We start from the raw sequence: 19624 nt of genomic DNA on the forward strand, positions 1-19624 counted from the left end.
ACCCTCTCTCCTTATTACCTCTCTCAACGTAACGTAATTTGGTTATTTATCTCTTATAATAAAGAACGGAGGGAGTACTATATTTACTCATTTTCTTTGGATGACAGGGAAAACTAGACAACCTTAAAGATGGATGGATAATTCTTATAAGAAAACATTTTTTGTTTGACAATTATAAATGAGTTTATGCAGTTGCCATACAATGTTATAACCTACTACCTCCGTCCTAATTATAAGAGCCAGTTGACTAATTTGAGGAGATTAAAAAAATAAGTTGAGTTAGTTATTTGTCATAAATAAGTATTGTTTTTTCTAAAATATCCTTACTAATTAAGTATATTAACTAGAACTATAATTATTAGAAGGATTATCTTAAAAAATTGAGTCAATATGAGAGACAAAGTGAATTAGGGTCAGACCAAAATAAAAGTCAAACAGGATCTTATATTAAGGACCGGAGGTAGTATTTATCAGTGAAAATCCAATTCAAACGAAAGAAGAGTTTCTCTCAATTGATGCCATTCACTAAAAACAACATAACCAAGCACCTCTAATTAACCTGCACATGGATCTAACACACGGCTATTATTCTCATTTTCAATACCCAAACTTGATTTTGAATCTAATTTAACTTTACTTTCAAAAATATTGTGGCGCAGTGCTACTCATGATGGGCAAAGGTTAAATTGCAATTACAAGTACAAATGTTATTAAAAAAAGGGGTTAAATTATAGATGCGCAATCCGAAGCTGCAATAGGAGCAAGTTGCGAAGCCTGGGAGCATCGGGGTCCACAAAGACAGAAATTTAAACTAAATTACGTTAACTGAACGTAGCATATATGCCAAAGTCGAATATTCAGTCCAATGCGTTGAATCCAAACTACATAATCCCAGCTTGGGTTTTGGGCCAATCACCCAGCTTATTAAATATATTATTTTATTGTTTTTATTTTTCAAATGAATCAACGATATTAGCAGGGGGCGGGGGGGGGAAAAGAAGCTGGTTAAACGGAAACTGAAGAAGAAGAATAAATCACGGTATCTTTGTTATGCTACTTGTAAAAGTATATATGGGATTGTGATAGACACACGAAAAGACAACTTATTTTAAAGCTGGATCGTATTATAATTATATTTTACTAGTTGCGATCAATAATAAGGGTATTATTTTATATATATTCTGGCAGATAGAAAATTGTAACATTATAATATTATATGTTGACTGTGTAAATGAATGGATGGCTTATTTTTCTTACTAATAACGGAATAAAACCATGGGCCAATACTATGACTTGAATTTTTTTTTTTAATTTTATAAATGTTTAAAATTTAAAGATTAATGATAAATTCCTTCTTACAATCAAAATTACCCTTGGTTGATGATAAAAATTACGTTGTCACCAAAAGGAAAAAAAATTACCCTCCGTACCTGGGAAAAGAAATTCTGCTATTTCCGCCAGTAAAAACAAATTCCGTCAAGAATGAAAGAAGCACTCCCATCAATATTATGTTTATCAACTAGAAATTTCGTTTTGGTGCATGGGTATATTTTATTGAAAATGATTTTGTCCAAAACACGTTAACTATTAAATGGAGACATCTTTCCTAACAAAATAAATAAATAAATTTTAATCTGTCGTAACCCTTTTCATTGTACTTAATTTATCTTACTATATATAAGAGAATTATCAATCTTGATATATAAAACAGAGTTACACTATTCATGATGCGCGAGGAATTAATCATTTGTTACTGTGTATAAGAGAATTATCAATCTTAATACATATGCATGGGAGCAAGCATAGTGACAATGTCCCAGGGACAATTAAAAAAATCAACTAGCCAGTTCATTTCTTTTTTCTAAAAAACTAATGAGATTCACCTAAACTGCGTGTGTTTGGAAAGCTGTAAAAATATTTCTCAAAAATGTTTTTTCATAAATTAAAGCAAACTCCTCTACATACTTATTTCGTATATCATAAAATCACTTTTAAAATTATAATTTTGTTTCTATCCGAACATTTTTTTAGAAAAATATCCTCGCATCGCTACTGTCTATTAGTATAAGTGGGATTTTTTGCAACAGACAAGAGAAAGCTGACGATAAAGAAGACTCTTCTGCCACAAAATTGAAGTAAACATCATGAAATAGCGACACGGTGAAGTAATATTGTTTCCATTTACTAATTATTTCCGACAACCAAGCATAATCTCAGGCTTATATGTGATTCTCCAGCTGAAACAACCCGGAGGAAAAACTTAAATATACATCATGAAGAAATTTTGTCAAGCCCGGATCCAACCAGCTTGCATTTAATTTACTGATTTTTCTATGTCAAATAGTTAATGAAAAGGGGTAAAGGGTATTTGTGTAAAACTAAATTACGGTTTTAAAAATAATTTTACAAAGTTTAACGTAAGTACATGAGAGGAGTTTTGTCTTAAATTTGGGTGAAGGTATTTTTTCAAAGTGCTTTTGAAACATTCCAAACACTCCCTAATTAATTAACAAGATGTTAGAATGTGCGTTAATAATAAAGAAAAAAAATAAAACGACGGATATTGAAGGGAAATGAAAATAAGGGATTAGATTTAGATGAGATCAACGTCACGAGGTGAGGATGTGATTTGAGTTGTGTGGCTTTTGAAAGTTTGTGAAATATACACTGCACCTAATTATTTTAATTCCAACTTGGCTTCCAACATTAGGTGGCGCCTCCTCCTTAATTAATCTCACGCAACCCCACTCAATTACTCATGAGCACATGTGTACTATCTTTAGTCTTAAATATAAAAAAGTTGATTAATTTGAAAAGATTAATGAAATAGGTTAAATTAGTTATTAGTAATAAATAGATGTTGTCTTTCATAAAATATCCTTACTAATTAAATGTATTAACTAAAATTATTATTATTAGAATGGTTATTTAAAAAACATGAAAATATGAAAAATAAAGTGGATTGGAATCTTATACTTAGGATTAAAATAAAAATCAAACAAGATCTTATAGTAAAGATAACTACCGAATTAGTCCTGTATTATATTATTATTATTATAATATGGGCAGGTTCCGCTCTGCGTACGGTATATTAATATTAATTCATGATCCACGTCGTGGCACAATTGTGACCTTGGCCTCCCATGCTTCAGTTAATATAGTTTATTATCTGGTTATGTCTTCTGGTCTTATTTTATGCTGACATCTGAAATTGTAATTTAATTTGTCAGTCTAAGTACTAACATTTTTTTATATACTAAGGAGGCAATAATTAATATAATTAAGTTCAATTCTCATTTATCTTGCATCTCATGTTTTTAAATTTTGAACCTCCGTCCCTGCTTATTTTTTATATGATTATTATTTGCTATTTTGTGCTATTAAATGTTAATAAACTGATTATATATGAAATATTATTGATATTCCTCATTCCTCGAAGCTCAAATACAATAGTCAATTAATTATGTTTTTTTTTCCCCTCTTCGGTTTTCTTAGAAGAACGAAAAATCTATTTCAAGCGTATAAATACAAAACAGCTACGGGTCAAGAAAGCATGGTCAACCTTCTATAATCTATATGGAATTCGTTGACAAGGTAAGGTTAGTTTTTCTCATGGTCAACTTAATATAGTATACTGAGGATGATCAATGCTGGTAAAAAAAAAAAAAAAACTGAGGATGATCAGTACATTCACGCTAATCATTGATATACATGGACATAATAATTCACATCAGACTTCCTCTTATATTTAATATAAAACTGGTTGACTAATTTAAATAAATTAAGAGACGTAATTCAGTTAACTATTTATAATAAATAAATATTGTCTTTTCTAAAATTTTCTTATTTAATTATTATTATTATAAGGATTACTATAAATAAATATGAGAGACACAATGGATTAGAATCTTATATTTAAAATAAAAAACTATTATATTAATAATATAAAATAGTAGTGGCATTTTTAAATACTACTACTCCGATTCTAAATATAAGATCCATTTTATAGTGTAATTTACATTACAAAACATATCTTATATTAAAATCGGGAGAGTATTGATGTTCGTGAAATATAAATAAAAATTTCAAATATTACTTAAGATTTGTCAACTATGTTACCACCTACCCCCTTAATTACCGGTCACATTTAATTGGTGGTGGCCATACACGACCCGCTACGCATTGTATAGCGTAACATGCACACAACCAAAGATTTCACAATTTCATTTGAGGATGGTATGCTAAATATTACTATATTGTGATATTTTTTTTAATGTAATCAGAAATAAAGAGAAAGAAAATTGCATGCATGCTTTAAATATATGTGGCATAAACTTGCTTTTTTTTTTTTTAACACAGCAAATATTTTCGAAACAAGATAACCTTCTAAAGAAACACGAGATGGTGATGCTTAACGAGCCTTCTAATTAACAAATTCATGTAAAAGAGCATTTCGTTACTATTCTGTATATGAATATTTTTAGAGTCATTTCAAATAATCTATAAACCGCGCATAAAATGCTTTTGGGCAAACTCCCTTTTCCCGGAAGTTTAGTAAAATTAAATTAAACTAAGTGACTTCTAAATAGTAAATATCATGAATATACTAACAAAATCAAATTAAAACTATAGTAAGAGTCCCGTTTGTGTGTGTAAATACTGACATCAACAAAATTATTCCCATTTGGAAACTTGCAATTGACTGGTTGATTAGTTTAAGGAATATCAATCAAAATGTAGTAATTAATAAGTTGGCAAAAAAAAAATCAAAATATTAAGTTTTAATAAAAATTCATTATCAATATTTAAATGTTTTCTAAAATAATTTCTTAAATTAATATCAACTTAAAATATTTTTTTTGAACACACATATGTTAAATTTATAACTATTAAAAAAATCATCACTACTTGATTAATATATATTACTATACTCGCGTATAATTAACATGTCGTTATTATTATAACAATGATATGATGATGATGATGATAAAATCCATGAAAATTCACAGTATTTAAAATTTAGCAACAATATAACTTATTTATTAAGATTTAAGGGTGTGGTTCGTTTTAAACTCTTTAAACCAACTTAGTTAATTAAATGCTCTTTCTGATCTTTGCCATAGAACTCTTTTAATATTCTCTTTATTATGATGCTCGCATTTTTCTTTAAATCTTTTATAAAAGTTAATAAAATATCTATGATTTTTTATCAAAAAAATCCTTCATCGAATGAAGTAATTAATTACCCTTAATTAAAAAGTCCTATAGTTATGTAACCCCCACACACCAAAAAAAAAAAAAAAACCAACAACAATTTATGGTTAAAAAAAGGAAGAAAGAAAAGAAGGAGTGAGAAGGAGTTCATGAAATCACGAGGCACATGAGGCAACACCGTCACCAGCGAGTGATGTAATAACCGGACCTTTCCCCAATAGGCATCCCCCAATCTTCTCTCCTCCGCGATTCTGCTTTGTTTTCCCCTTTTTTCCTCTTATCCCCCCCCCCCCCCCCAACCCCCCCAAAAAAACCCAACCACCTCCTGCTGCTCCACATGTACCCTTCTTCCTCATCGTCCTCCTCCCAGTCCCAAAGCGGCTTAACCCGCTACGGTTCCGCCCCGGGATCACTCCTCACCAACGCCGTCGATGCCGTTATCAGAGGAGCTGACCGCGAATTCTCCACTTCTGCCGTCGGATCACGCCCTCCGGTCACCCATTTCTTCTCTGGCGAATCCTCCGAGCCCTCCTGCAAGGTCAACTCATCCTCCGATCCAAAAGACAAACCTCCCAGCATCGGATTGCAGAGATCGTATGGTCTCCATGACGGAGCCGCCGTCGGCTTCGGTATCTCCTCTTCGGCTTTGCTTCGTCAGAGAAGCTCGCCAGCTGGCTTCCTCAGCAATCTCACTGCTACTCCTCCTGATAATGGTAGGGATATTCTCGTCTTTTTACTCAAATATTATCACTTTTATTTTTTTCCGTCTTTCTGTGTGCGAATCCAACTATCCAAGAGTGGTTTTATTGGTCCGTTCACGAATTAATTTAATTGACGGTTATACCCTTCTTTTTACGCGTGGTCACTGGCCAGTCTCTTTGCATGAGGGTGGTTTGGGTCTTTTCCTTTGTTGGGAATAATTTTTTTTCGTGATATATGATTGGAGTTCTGGACTTCTGGTTTTTTGAGTTAAGGGTGGAATGGCAAAAATGGAGTGTGTCATCCCACCATCGTCGTCCTGGGATAAGCGGGAAATCGTTGACTTTGGTCATGAAACTTTAGATGACGAAAATGCCCCTTCGGGGGCTTGCTTATGGTGGCTGCTTTAATGTTCTTTTTTATTTTCCCCTTATATTAATGGCTTTTGTTAAATCTCAGCCATTGGTAGTTTGTACTATTATATACTTGGTATGCTAGTTGATTTTAATGTGGATATAATATTTTATTAATTTTGCTTTTAGAAGTTGCAGTATTTTATGAGAGCAATTTACTAAGTTTAGAAAGCTGGCTTGCAGCTGGTCAAAAAAAGAAAGCTGGCTTGTAGGCCAGAAAAGAAGCCTCCTTTATTTTATAGGAGTGTCTAAAAAAAGAGCCTCCTTGCATTTTTTTTAAAGCAAAAAATAAAAATTCAGCCATAAGCAGAGCACCTTTCCTTTTATTGGTGGGTGCCACACGCGGAGCACATCGATCTAGGTATCTTTTTAATCTTTTATCGCTTGGAAAATTTTCTGATTGCTCTGTGGAGCGGATGCGCTTGCCTCCTAACGGTCGTTCATTCATGTCAACGGGGACGTACCTGTATTTTCTTCTCCAATATTTTCCCTCCCGGCTTGACCTTATTCTTGTTGTTGTCCATCATGGACCTGGGCAAAGTCTTTTCTTTTTTTAGGCCAATCACTGTGCAGAGTCTTTGGTTGATCAAATAAAATACATAAAATTCTTAAAAGCAAGGAATTTCAGCATCTTATTTAGTAATATCTAATTTAGTTTTCGAGTTAGGTCTTTTTTATCGAAGGCGGCATTCGAGACTTGTTCCTAATCTCTTGCTGGGTCAATTTTTATATAGTCAATTCTGATATCGTTCATACAAAAGCGTGGCATCAACTTGGCTTCATTTTTCTGTACAAGCCAATCAGAACGCTATATCAGCTTTATCCCACTATATCAAAGGTGATAGGCGACTTGTCCCTGCCCCACGATTTGATTCACTTTTGAAGTTTGAATGAAATACTCTTGAGCTGTAACGCAAGCTAACACTTGCTCAAACAAGTTGCACGCCCCACTGCCGAAAAAGATTTATTCCCACAATCAGATGTTGCTTCTTGAGCAGTCCTGACCTTATATTTTGGGGACACTTGTGAAAGGCTTTAATCCTACGATAGTACTATATTTTGATGCCTCCTAATCTCTTTCTCTGACCGGCTCCCCTGTCTGTGCTCTGTGAATGAAATTCAATAGCCTTCAAATATATCGGCTCTTTGATTGTCCTTTTGAGAAGAGTTCATTGGCATCTGGTTTCTGAATCTCAGTTGCTTCTCGTGATTCGGAAAAGTGGGGACTCTTGGTATATACGTGATTTTGTAACTAAAACAATCGATTTCAGTTCTGATATCAAATTGAAGCAGGGCTAATAATTTCTTTCTGATAAATATGATTCAACTTCTAGAAATAGTTAGACAGCAGAATAGTTAGATTTAATCCAAACGTAGCCACGGAAGTGCTGGTTTTCTTGTTAAGCAACTGAGGGATACTGGCCGTCAACTTTTATAGATTAATACTACAACTTCCTAGTTAAATCTTTTCAGGGTGTTTGGATAGAAACCAAACCATGGTTTCAAAAGTGCTTTTATAGCTTACGAAGTAAATATGTGGAGGAATTTACTTCGTTTTGGAGAAAAGTGCTTTTGAAACCATGGTTTGGAGGTTGCCAAACACCTCCATTGGATAATAACAACAACTACTTAATGCCTTGGAATCTCAACTACTTATCTTTATATCAATCTAGACCTGGCCATCCAACTTATCTTAAGCAAATAGGCAAAGGACGTGATCAAAACTCGTCACCCTCAAACTGTGCATCTGTTTAAAATTGGAAAATTGTACATGGCTTAAAATCGTTATTACTGTTGTTCTTTTTCTCAGTTATTGCAATCCATGTCAGAACTTTAACTCTGTCAAAATGAGCAGGAGGTTTCTCAATCTCAAGGGGCAGTGGAAGCTATAGCGCACAAGGCGGCTCTAATAGTGGCCATGGAATAGCAAGGCTAAAATCTCAATTGAGCTTCACAGGGCAAGAATCCCTTTCTCAGATAGCGGAGATGAGCGAACACGTTGATGGCATCAATTCTGACGATGGCCACCATAGAGCTACACATTCTTATGCCACAACCAGCTTTGGAATTGACACGTGGGATGGTTCAAACTCCATTGTGTTTTCTGCTCCCCCTAGTAAACGGGCTAAGAATATAGATGGAGACATTCTGAACTGTCTTAATGCCTTGGAATCTCAGGTAAGATTTCCCCCCCCCCTTCTGGGGGAAGGATTCAATTGAGATGAATCTTAATTAATGAACCATAACGTTAAGAAATATATGGATTGGTTTATAAAAAATATGTTGAATTATACTGAATTCTCGGTTCCACTATTTGTCATATTGACTGAATTGTTCGCTTCAGTTTAGTCTGCCACAAACAACTCTGGAAATGGCAACAGTGGAAAAGCTACTTCATATTCCTGAAGATTCTGTCCCCTGTAAAATTCGTGCTAAGCGAGGCTGTGCTACTCATCCAAGAAGCATTGCAGAACGGGTTAGAACCTTTTTTTTTTTTTTGGGGGGGGGGGGGATAGGGTCCTTGACATTTTGGAATACTAAATATGATTTTCTTTGTGATCCCTTGCTGCAGCCATTGTATAATTTTGTAAACCTTAAAGCTAATTCTTGCTTTCCCTTTCTTGGGTGCCATTTATGTTGAAACTTTCAGCCTGGTTTTTATTTCTGGGCTGGAAATTTCAGTTTCATACATTTTTCGGAGGGGGTTGGGTGGGATCAAGGGAAAGGAAAGCGCTAACCCTTGGCCTGGCCATGTTGTGGCCTTCTATTGTACTTTAATGCGCTAAAAAAAAAAAAAAGTGATGGCAATTGGTAGCATCTGTCCCTTTTCTTACTAATTCTTTTTAAGTAAATCAAAGTGAGCTGGTTAGACACCAGCAGATCTTGGGTTTTGGAAGTTTTGGCTTCCAGCAACACATTTTCTTGTCCTGAAATGTTTTGTATGTTGGCTAGTTAATGGGACAAAAAGAAAAGTCTATTTCATACATTGTATTAACTCTTCAAAAGCCATTGACTCCTTTTGATGATTGTTCATGTGTACAGGAGAGAAGAACTAGAATTAGTGGGAAGCTGAAGAAGTTGCAAGAGCTGGTGCCTAATATGGACAAGGTAATTGCAATCTCTTCTTTGATCATGCCATCTATTCCTACTACCTCTTTTTAGCCATCATCGATGCTTAAGGCATGCCATCATCTTGTGAAGTTCACCTTCTTAATGCATTCTCGACATTGTTGCTTATATCTAAGGACATGAGAAGAAAAGGAGCTGCTTTTGATTTACTTAGATTACGTTTTATTTGCATTTTCATTAAATTGATAAATTAATATTGAATTGATGTTGAGCCTCACACACAAATAATGAGGCAACATCTAGCTTGCAGAAGAAAAGTTCATTACAGTTGTTTACGCACTATCATTTGCTACTTATCATGAAAGTCTCTTCTCAGCGATAAATCTTAGAGCAAGCACAATTTTGTTTCCTCTGCACGATTTGTAACGATGCAGAGTAAACTTTTTTTAATTCAAAAATGATTATTTCTGCAGACGTAACTTTTTAACCTCCGCTCTTGGTATACAAGTCATGCCATGAGAAACATGATTTGGGGTATACAAACCTTTTGGAAAACTAAGTTGCTTCGCTTTGAAATAATGGAGCATATCCATTAGTAAGTTAGTATCATATAATATTTTGTATGTTGAATTGGTATTAGTAGGTTTCAATTGGCTTGACTTTGTGCTTAACATGACATTCCAGCAAACAAGCTATGCGGACATGCTGGATTTGGCTGTTCAACATATCAAAGGTCTACAAACTCAAGTACAGGTGTGTAAAAAAACCAAATTAGTCTTGTAAAATATTCTACATGTTTTATGTATACCAACAAATTAACTTAGAATTTGTTTGGATAGATGGATTTGGATTTGGATTTCACATTTAAAATCTCATTTTTTAAATAATGTATTTAAAATCCTAGTTTGGGTAGTATAAAAATTTCAAATTCTAATACATTAAAATTCTTTGTGAAGGTTCATATTTGAAATAATTAGGTTAGAATAAGGATTTAAAATTCTAAAGAATTTGTAATAATAAAATTTACTTGGATTAGGGTCAAATCCAAATAGTCGCAAATCCAACTACCCTGATGGTTTGGCTCACATCCATTTCACCCGTCGCCCGCATTAATTTTTTATTGCGAAGAGTAGACTATTCAGCTTGGTATATAAAAATAAAAGTTTGACCAGCAATGCTTTATAATAAGCCATATATGGTTGCCATTCGGTTACCCGTCTCAATCGTCATCATGCACGCTGGGTATGGCACCTTGGTTCTTATATATTAGTGAAATGAAACTGGACTGTATGTATATTGGAAAAAGCGGGTGGGAGTGTTTTCTAGTGTAAAGAAATAATAATCGTTCATATCATAATGAAATTGAAAATATTAGAATCTCAATGTGTGGACTGAAGCATCCATGAACATTCAATATTTCTACTTATCTTAATTGATCACCTTCCCTAAACACCACCCACTTTTTCCCCCCTTCTCCCTCGCAGGAGCTCCACCAAGAACTCGAGAATTGCACCTGTGGATGTAAACAAAGCTCATAGTGTTCGTTTTGACAAGAGGCTGTGGCGGAAGAAAGTGGATAGAGTTCATGGATTCTGATGCCAAAGGATCAACTGATTTTGGACTTACCAACTTTAATTTTAATACTAATAATAATGCAGTAGTAGCTATCACAGAAATTCTGTGCGTAGAACTGTACATAATGTATGTCGTTATCTTCTCGTTTAGAAAACGCATCATCATCTTCAAGAATTGGGTATCGACATCTTATTGGAGATAATTTTCCCCTCTTCTTCAAGGTTTTTGTTATGGCCCTTTTTCAAGTATTTTGGCATTACTCTTAGAGCTCTGGGTCTGGGATGGGCGAATGTTTGGTGTACAAATGCTTTATTTTGGAATGCTTGTCGCAAAAGTAGAGCGTAAACTTTCCTTTTCTGTTCTCTAAATTTTAAATTAAATTAAGATGTTGGCGATGTTATGAACGAGGAACTTTTTAGTTACCCTGGAACAGAAGCAAATACATTGTATCTTTCATTTTCTAAGCTTCTTTAATATCTGAAGTTAAAAAAGCAAAAAGGGATTCTATGTTGAAAGAAGACGACGATACAAGTTATTCCATATCCATAAAATGCAGCTACGTGGATGTTAATGGCTTGGTTCAATTAATTAGACTCAAACCTTTTTTGACTAAACTGAGGCACATGTGTTGTCCTATGTCAGCCTAGGCAGGTGATGTAAAAGCAGGCATTCCTCCTACCAAATGCCACCCTGACGTAACGCTGTCTTCTTGCAGTTATTTAATCTGTCAGGTATGGCTTAACTATATCAAATTGTGTTCCATTGGACCATCTGTCTGAGTCAAGCTTCCGCCATCTTACCTCTTCTAGGTAATCTCAGGTTTCGCGTTCCACATAAATGAACATCCAATATTTTAACACAATAAAATGGATACCTCCCATCCAATTTGAAATGTCTTGCTACTTTCTTAAGATAAATGAAATTTGTCGAAGTTAGCTAACCATTCAAAACTTAATTTTTTTCCTCCAAAATTACATTTTGATTGGCAAAGCTTATTAAGAAATAAGAAGATAGGAAAGAGAATCCATTATATAGAGTACGAGAGGCAAGGGCAGAGACGAAGGGCATTCTCGGAGATTGGTTATAAAAATTCCATTTAATATCAAGATAAATAAGAGGGAGCCAACAGGGGGTGAACTAGATACCTCTACCTGTTAAAGAAGAAGAAGAAGAAGAAGAAGAAGAAGAAGAAGAAGAAGAAGAATAGGAGTGAAGGTAGTATCGACATCCAGGACGTTGATATCACGTGAACGAATGTTCCAAGTTTTCATGAAGCTTTTGGTCAAGATCTTTTTGTTAGGAGGTTTAAAAAAATTCGCAGCTTAATTGCTTTAAAAAAAAAAAATAAAGAAGATACAGTCTTGTTATGCAAAGGCAAACAAAAGCTAAAGGCAAGTTGACAAGATCAAAGAACTATCGTTCTAAATGCATCTGTTTCAGCAAAATACCCAAAAGACAAATGCAAATGATACTTGCAATATTTCAGTATTTAGTCCGTAACGAGAAAACCAACTTCACAATATGATGTCAAACCTATACGCCATTCCCCAGTCAAAGTTTAAGCACCGCTATTATACAACAAATCTAAATAAAGGTTTCTAAAAGTTTCCAGATTTTCATTGGACGAATTTATGTTCCACTCCAAGACAGGCCCAACAACCTCACTCTGGATTCTTTACAGCTTCAAGTAATCGTTGTCAGAATTTACAATGAATGTCAACCCGTCATGCTGTAGTCTCCAGCTTGCTGGTATAAATTGTAGCTTCCGGGCACTTGCATTTTTCCAGTGATATATCCATCCCCTGCAAAATATGGTTGGGTTGTGATAGCAGTCTTGATGATCAATTCCAGGATAGAGAGAGGGAGGTAGAAGAGGAGGATTATCTGAGAAGTATAATAACTTGATCTATATCGTAAGGAAAAGGCAACTTCAACAATATTAAAGGGCCCGAAGCCCCAAATTACTAGGTAAATATTTTGTTTCCATGGCAATAACAAGCGAAGATACTTCCAAATTTGCTAGTAGAATGACTTTTATGGAAGGAGCCAAAAATTTCATCAAAAAAACATTTAAAACTTCCATTGCTAGACTGTGATCTGTGTATATCAGGAGATGCTTACTTATCAAAGAATTTATGGAAGAAGAACCATGAAGAGGGAAATTTATGCGACCATATTACTATACTCGGTTAACCAATATTTTGCTGATGAATTTTAACTTAATTGCCTCGATGTGCTACAACTGTATTACTCGGTTCACCACGAATTATAGTGATTACTTACTCGAGTTTGATAGCATTCCATCAAAAACAGACATTTGGCCGAAACTTCTTGTATTTTTCAGACTGCCATCTGATGGAAACATGGATTCTGGTTTACAGGAGTCTGGATTCAAGTAGTGCAACTCAGAGCAGACTTCATGATTCTGAAAGCACAAATCTTCAGCCCTGGTTGATGCACTATGTTGGGACTGAAACTCCTCGGGTTTTGTTTTCTTATCCTTGGAAGATTCAGCTTCAGTCTCTACTTCAGATTCAGTGTTATTGGGTGCCACATTTTGCTGCTTTCTTTTTGATCGAGCACGCCTATTCTGGAACCAATTATAGACATTTGTTTCAGAAATCTGGCCATGCTGGCTCAGTTCAGCAGTAATCTCCTTGATCTTTTGCTTGCTTGGAGTTCCGTTCCCCTGATCAAATATACGCTCAAGAATCTGAAGTTGCACGGGCGTTGGAGTCCACCGCTGTCGGGAAGTTATTTTGTGTCCAGCAGAAGTCATCAATGGGTCACAGTATATATTTCCCAGCCGAACCCCTGACATCGAAAACCATACTATTTTTATTTAGAGAATTAGAGAATATCCAGTTTTAATAAACAATATGCACGGGCGGGAGCTGATCTTAAAATGGTGACTAATTTGGGACGAATGTTTAGTCTAAAGTAACAACTGAAGTCTTGTAGCATACATCCTCAGGATTGCATTTAAGTCAAGAAAATCTAGATTGCCTTTCAAAAGTTTGCTTAATCTATACATATATAGATGATATAAAACTTGCTTGAAGCGTCAATCTTTCAAGAGTTTGCTTAATCTATACATCTATAGATGATATAAAACTTACTTGGAGCCTCAACATGTATATAAGCAACACAACACATCTCAGCCTTTATACAAAGCACAGGCTACATTTGATCAATAAATAGTAAACTAGCTGAAACATTATTGCACAACTTAAAGCCATTTTCATACGCAAAAGCGAACAAGAAAATCCAAGGACAAAGCCCTTGGGCATTGATTTTGTCATAGACGTGATCCCAAATTAGCAGTTCCGGGCAGCATATGGTAATTAAATAGCTATTTCAACGTGATCCATTTCTTACTCTTCCACTACTATCACAAAGAAACTCAGTTGAGCACTGAACCACCCAAAAATATTATCATTGAGTCTTGAAGGGTAAAGGCAAACAAGAACAAGAGAATATTGCACATATGATTAGACCAGACTCAGATTTAACAGCTATTGAGTTTGAGAGCAGGACTTATAGAAGATGCATAGAACAGAGTACAGAGACGGAGGATCAAATAGAGAGGTAACAGTTTTCAAGATACTATATTTTCAAGATAATTCTCATGGAGGACTTAAAACCCAATGAATAATCTTACCAAGCTTTGACTACTCCAACTGTATACAGCAAAGGTATAATCTGATGAATTTTAACTGAGATAATTTCCAAATCAACCGATACGCAGATCACACTGGAGAAAAGCAAAAAGGACGCGGGAAAAGAGGTAAAATTGAATAGAATTTCCCAAATTGTCAAAAAATCCAAAAACAATTTTGTAGTAATGAAGAGCGGGAGACGCAGACAATGATCAGAAGCACAAAGAGGGAGAATTATCTGAGGAAAGTGGAGAGAGGAAGAAGAAAAGGGAAAAGACCTGCAAGATCCTGCTGAGCAGTGAGAGTCTTGTGCATCTCAACGAGCTGCTCGCAAATGGAGGTATAGACAGCGATTTGCTGCCTGAGAGTTTCCAACTGGTCATCGGTCATCACCTTCACGTACATCATTCCTCCGTTTCCATTATTAGCATTCCCGCTCTGCTGCTGCTGCTGCTGCTTCTGCCATTCCATGAGGTTCACCATCTCTCTCTCTCTCTCTCTCTCTCTCAGGAAGAATGTCTCCGGTCAGCAATGATCCCTCAGAAAAAGCTTCCACAAGCAGACAAAACACAGTCGCATATAAATATGAACCCTAACCGTCTTTTACGGTGCCACATGTCATCCTTCTCCTTAATTTCTCGCTCTTAATTGCGCCCAATATGGCATCCTCTTCAATTTAAACGCTACAGTAATTCCTTTATACATACATACATATGTATATATATATATTTACGTGATTTATATTCCATCGTCTGCTCGTTTTTTGTATTTTTCGTTTGCCCGCGTTAACCAAATTTGTCATTTTCGGACAAAGCATTTTTTGTATTAAAATTATCTAAATCCATCTTGTCCCAAAAAGAAAAATGCTGGACCTGACGCCCACTCAAGCAATTTTTTATCCCTTTTTTTTTTTGGCAGCTTTTATTGGATAAATTTTACATGTAATCACGAGCACATTATTTAAATTGTTCAAATTTAAACTAAAACGACCACCACGCACAATTGCAAACGCTTTAAAACAAATAATAATACTACTTCTTCTCCTAAATATAAAATCTAGTTTATAACTTTTTTTAAAACAAACAGTACCATAGCTAACTCCACTAGGTGTGTTCTTACAAGTTACGGTTTTCACAAAACAAATAAGACAGGATCAGATAGAATAATCTGAAAAATTATTTTAATTCCGGCCAACACGTACAATATGAATAGTATTTTTTAAAATGATTTTCATAGGTAAAAACGATGTGGAATTTGAACCCAAAATGATTTTATATGTTTTAAGAATATCTGTATTTTTCTGTTTTTAATCCAAAATATAGATTAAATCATAATGGTTTGGCCTGTAATGAATTTTAATACTTGTGGGCCTTTTACACAAATAATTATAGAATGGAATTAATTGTATTGGTTGCGGGGCCTGAGGATCGGAAGCAAATAAAAAATGAACTCGTGTTTTGAGTATGAAAAATAAATAAAATCCCTGAATCATCTCCAGATTTTCAGGGAAAAAAAGAAGGCGGGGGAGGAGGAGGATTCTCATAATTTTCTTACTTAATTTACCCTTTCGTCCACTGCATAAAAGTATGCATGCGCTGCGCATGTAATGTATTTCCAATGTTCGTCACATTATTTTCTCTATAATTTCCTGCCTTTTTTTCATGCATTAAATCATATCAATCAGCCATGGTTCTTTTTTTCCCCCTTTTTTTAAAAAAATTTAAATGGGGGTGTCAAAAAATTGTTAAATGGCTTTTTTCCATATTTGGATTTAAATATATTACTAGTGTGGTTATTGGGGTCAGAGAAATGCATTAATCACGAGGGGATTTTATATATTTCTTTTTATTTTTTCTGGGGCTGAACCGTGATGGGTTTTTAAGGTATTATTGCATTTCTAAGGAAACAAAATTATTAAAAAAAAATTATAAGACGACAATACAATAGCACATTACAAATTGAAGGATGGAATTTAAATCGGGCCAATTTAAAATTATCCGGCCACTTTCGTCATTGTTATTATTAAGCAGTTTTTACGGCTTATATTATTAGGCAGATTTTTCAAGTGGCTAAAAACAACACTGAAGGGAGATGAACACGAGAGCATGGCTCACGTTTTTAAATTATTGAGTCACACACACACACACACACAATTGTGTGTGTATTTATATATATATATATATATATTTTGTATTTGAAAGTTGAAACCGAAATAAATATAATGAAAGCCATAATAAAATGTGAATTTTATATATTAATTTTTGCAAGCATTAAAAGCAGCTGTGATAGAGTAGGGATAGGATATGTTGGGAAGTTGAAATGGTCAGAATTCGGTGGGAATGTCTGGTCTGTGAACCGCTGGACTCACCAAAATTTTGGTGCCGTCTTTTCGTTTCTTGGCTGTCCCCTGCTTTTTTTTTTTTTTAAACGTTCTTTTTAAATTATTAATACTATTTCTAATCTTTAATATAAGATCTTATTTAATTTTTAATTTGATTCTAAATACAAAATTTTAATCTATTTTATCTCTTCTATTTATAATTTTTTTAAGGTAATCCTTCTAATATTAGTAGTTATAGCCAATGTACTTGATTAGCAATGATATTTTAGGAAAGACAGCACATATTTATTATAAATAACTAATTTAATGTATTTTCTTAATCTCTTCTGATTAATCAACTAGCCCTTATAATTAGGCTTAGAGGTGGTAGTTTTAATTGACTTATTATTATAATTATTTAAAAAAATTGCTGAAAATCTCTCATTACAAAATTTAGGGTTTAGATGCATCCAGCTTCTCAAATTATGTTTTTGGGTACATTAAGTATTCAAAAATAGTTTGTGATGCTTTCAGTATCCTAAAATATTTTTTGGGTGTGTTTACCACTGAAAAATATTTTTTAGTACATCTAGTACCTTAAAGTGTTTTTATAGGTACGTCTAATACCTAAAAATATTTTTTTGTGCATCTAATATCAAGTCAAAAAAAATATTTCAAGATGCTAGATACACTTAAAAAATTATTTCAGGGTGTTAAATGTATCACAAAATATTTTTAGATATTAGATACATCTGAGAAAATATTTCATAGTACTAGATACATCTTAATCGCAAAATTTATTATAAGATATCTAAAATTTGCTTAAGATTCGGTTACAACTTGCAACTTATTTTCCGCAGATACAACTTTTTTTCAGCGTTGTGTAACATATCTTTAACTATATGTGTGAAATAAAAAGTATTTGCATAGAGCAAAATATATGTTACTCGCAACTGAATAAGAGTTATATCCGCTTAAACACTTGAATCCTCAAGTACCTTTAGTTTTGGATAATGAATTCTGTAATGAAGAATTTTTCCAGCAATTTTGTTCTTATTATTTTCCCCATCTATACAAATTTACTTGTGTTAAATTTATTTTTCTCGCTTGTACAGATTTACTCAGGTTGATATAATGCTATCGTGCAATTAAATTTACATGCTGTCACGCTCAAAATAAATATGACAAAGTTAAATACGGATGCATGGTTTGATGCCAAATGAAAGCCGTTAGTGTTGAAGGTGCTCGTCTAGTCGCAGTAGCAGCCTTCCCATATAAAAAATCGAAGGAAGGTTGTAAATCTTACTCTCTGCGTCCCTTCACATTTAAAAAAAAAAAACTACAACAATCAAAATCACACAGTTCAAAATTCACGTTAAATCTAGCTAAAAATAATGAATGCATAATAGAGTGAATGGGAAATAATAAATAAAAATTTATTACAGATAGATAATAAGTAATGGATATTTGAATTGATGAGGACACAATTAAACAGATTAGTTTAAAATATTAGACAAAAAAAATTTGTTTTTTAATTTTATAGACATCACTATAAAGAAAAAAATATTTCTTATAAAAGGCGAAAAGGCAGCACAAAATAGCTGGGTTCATAACCATTACTGATCAGGAGCCTCTGAAAGCTGATATATGGAAGGTCAAACTATGATTTCACGCCCAACCTTATATTCTGATGAATTCCATTTCTTTCAACAGAAATGAACGAGCTTTTCATAACATTAGAAGCTCCATCCATTTGCATATTCCTCCGCCACCAAATTTCAAACAAGTAATTAATGCGCACAGAGTAGAGTCAAATATGCCTGCAATAAATACCTCATCGCATACACGCTCATGCAATAACCAAAAAGAAAGGGCAGGAAAAAAATACATATGCATTTTTTAAAATATTTTTATCTTTATTTGTCATAACCTCCCTGTAATATATTGCTGCCAAAAAAAAAATCTTTTTCGGCTCTCTTTTTTTTTTTGTTCAATTAAAAAACATGAGAGGGCAGAGGCCAAGAGATTCCGCCATGATGGTGTTGGAGCTGAAAAGAATCCAGTCAAAGGGAGTCACATATGCGATGAGCGAACCTCACATTTTGGGAAAATTAAATTAAATTTAAGTCCAATGGAGCTGGCAATGGCAACGTAAATCACGCGCGACCCTCTCAAAATTGGAACTGAAAAAAAAAAATGTGTTTTAGAATTTTGAAAATTCGGATAATAAGAAGACGGAGAAGGGGGACAACAGCATGTGGCACCGCCACCTCCGTGACCAAAGTCAAAAGTTCGTGGGACCCGCCCCCAACCTAATTGACGCTTTCCTCCCCACCCCTTTTCACATCATTTCCGTCGCGTCAACCTCCGCTTCCACATCAGACACAATCCCAACCCACAACATATTATAGGGTAATTTTTTAAAAACAAATGCCCATATTTTAACAAATGGCAACAACTCCAAAAACATGACAAATAAATACCATTTAATGTTCTTTATTTGAAAGACATAACAGTAAAATATACTCCTATTTGATTTGGTTTTCATGATTGCTAAATATATCACACAGTCATTGTCTTCATAGTCCCTTTGTCTAATGATCATTAAAATTATTTTCCAGATGACATTATTATATCTGTTTCTCAAAATACTGAATAAAATGACTTGAATAGAA

The 19624-nt window shown here is 34.1% G+C and overlaps 2 protein-coding genes across 2 annotated transcripts; one reads left to right on the forward strand and one right to left on the reverse strand.

Moving 5' to 3' along the window:
• Window positions 1–5390: 5390 nt before the first annotated feature.
• Window positions 5391–11316, forward strand: LOC114718522 (transcription factor bHLH128). The gene is made up of 6 exons (XM_028903867.1): window positions 5391–5927; window positions 8182–8504; window positions 8671–8802; window positions 9369–9434; window positions 10080–10148; window positions 10880–11316. Exons 1-6 carry the CDS (start codon window positions 5552–5554, stop codon window positions 10931–10933), a joined length of 1020 nt encoding a protein of 339 aa, XP_028759700.1. The 5' UTR covers window positions 5391–5551; the 3' UTR covers window positions 10934–11316.
• A 1050-nt stretch (window positions 11317–12366) lies between these two features.
• LOC114718412 (WUSCHEL-related homeobox 8) lies at window positions 12367–15188 on the reverse strand. The gene is made up of 3 exons (XM_028903707.1): window positions 14908–15188; window positions 13254–13784; window positions 12367–12772 (listed from the first exon to the last, which is right to left on the reverse strand). Exons 1-3 carry the CDS (start codon window positions 15110–15112, stop codon window positions 12687–12689), a joined length of 822 nt encoding a protein of 273 aa, XP_028759540.1. The 5' UTR covers window positions 15113–15188; the 3' UTR covers window positions 12367–12686.
• Window positions 15189–19624: the final 4436 nt, after the last annotated feature.

The sequence above is a fragment of the Neltuma alba genome, unplaced genomic scaffold (genome assembly GCF_004799145.2).
Source record: "Neltuma alba isolate B1F8T4 unplaced genomic scaffold, ASM479914v2 tig00011850_pilon, whole genome shotgun sequence".
Classification (NCBI taxonomy): Eukaryota; Viridiplantae; Streptophyta; class Magnoliopsida; order Fabales; family Fabaceae; genus Neltuma; species Neltuma alba.

What these genes read in the sequence shown, in the direction of transcription:
- LOC114718522 (XM_028903867.1), top strand. Translation starts at nt 5,552, where the DNA reads ATGTACCCTTCTTCCTCATCGTCCTCCTCCCAGTCCCAAAGCGGCTTA. An exon ending in TTAATGCCTTGGAATCTCAG is followed by an intron (nt 8,505 to 8,670) that starts GTAAGATTTCCC and finishes TGTTCGCTTCAG; the next exon opens with TTTAGTCTGCCACAAACAAC. An exon ending in CAAGAAGCATTGCAGAACGG is followed by an intron (nt 8,803 to 9,368) that starts GTTAGAACCTTT and finishes TCATGTGTACAG; the next exon opens with GAGAGAAGAACTAGAATTAG.
- LOC114718412 (XM_028903707.1), bottom strand. Translation starts at nt 15,112, where the DNA reads ATGGTGAACCTCATGGAATGGCAGAAGCAGCAGCAGCAGCAGCAGAGC. An exon ending in TGCTCAGCAGGATCTTGCAG is followed by an intron (nt 13,785 to 14,907) that starts GTCTTTTCCCTT and finishes TTTCGATGTCAG; the next exon opens with GGGTTCGGCTGGGAAATATA. An exon ending in TGGAATGCTATCAAACTCGA is followed by an intron (nt 12,773 to 13,253) that starts GTAAGTAATCAC and finishes CATATTTTGCAG; the next exon opens with GGGATGGATATATCACTGGA.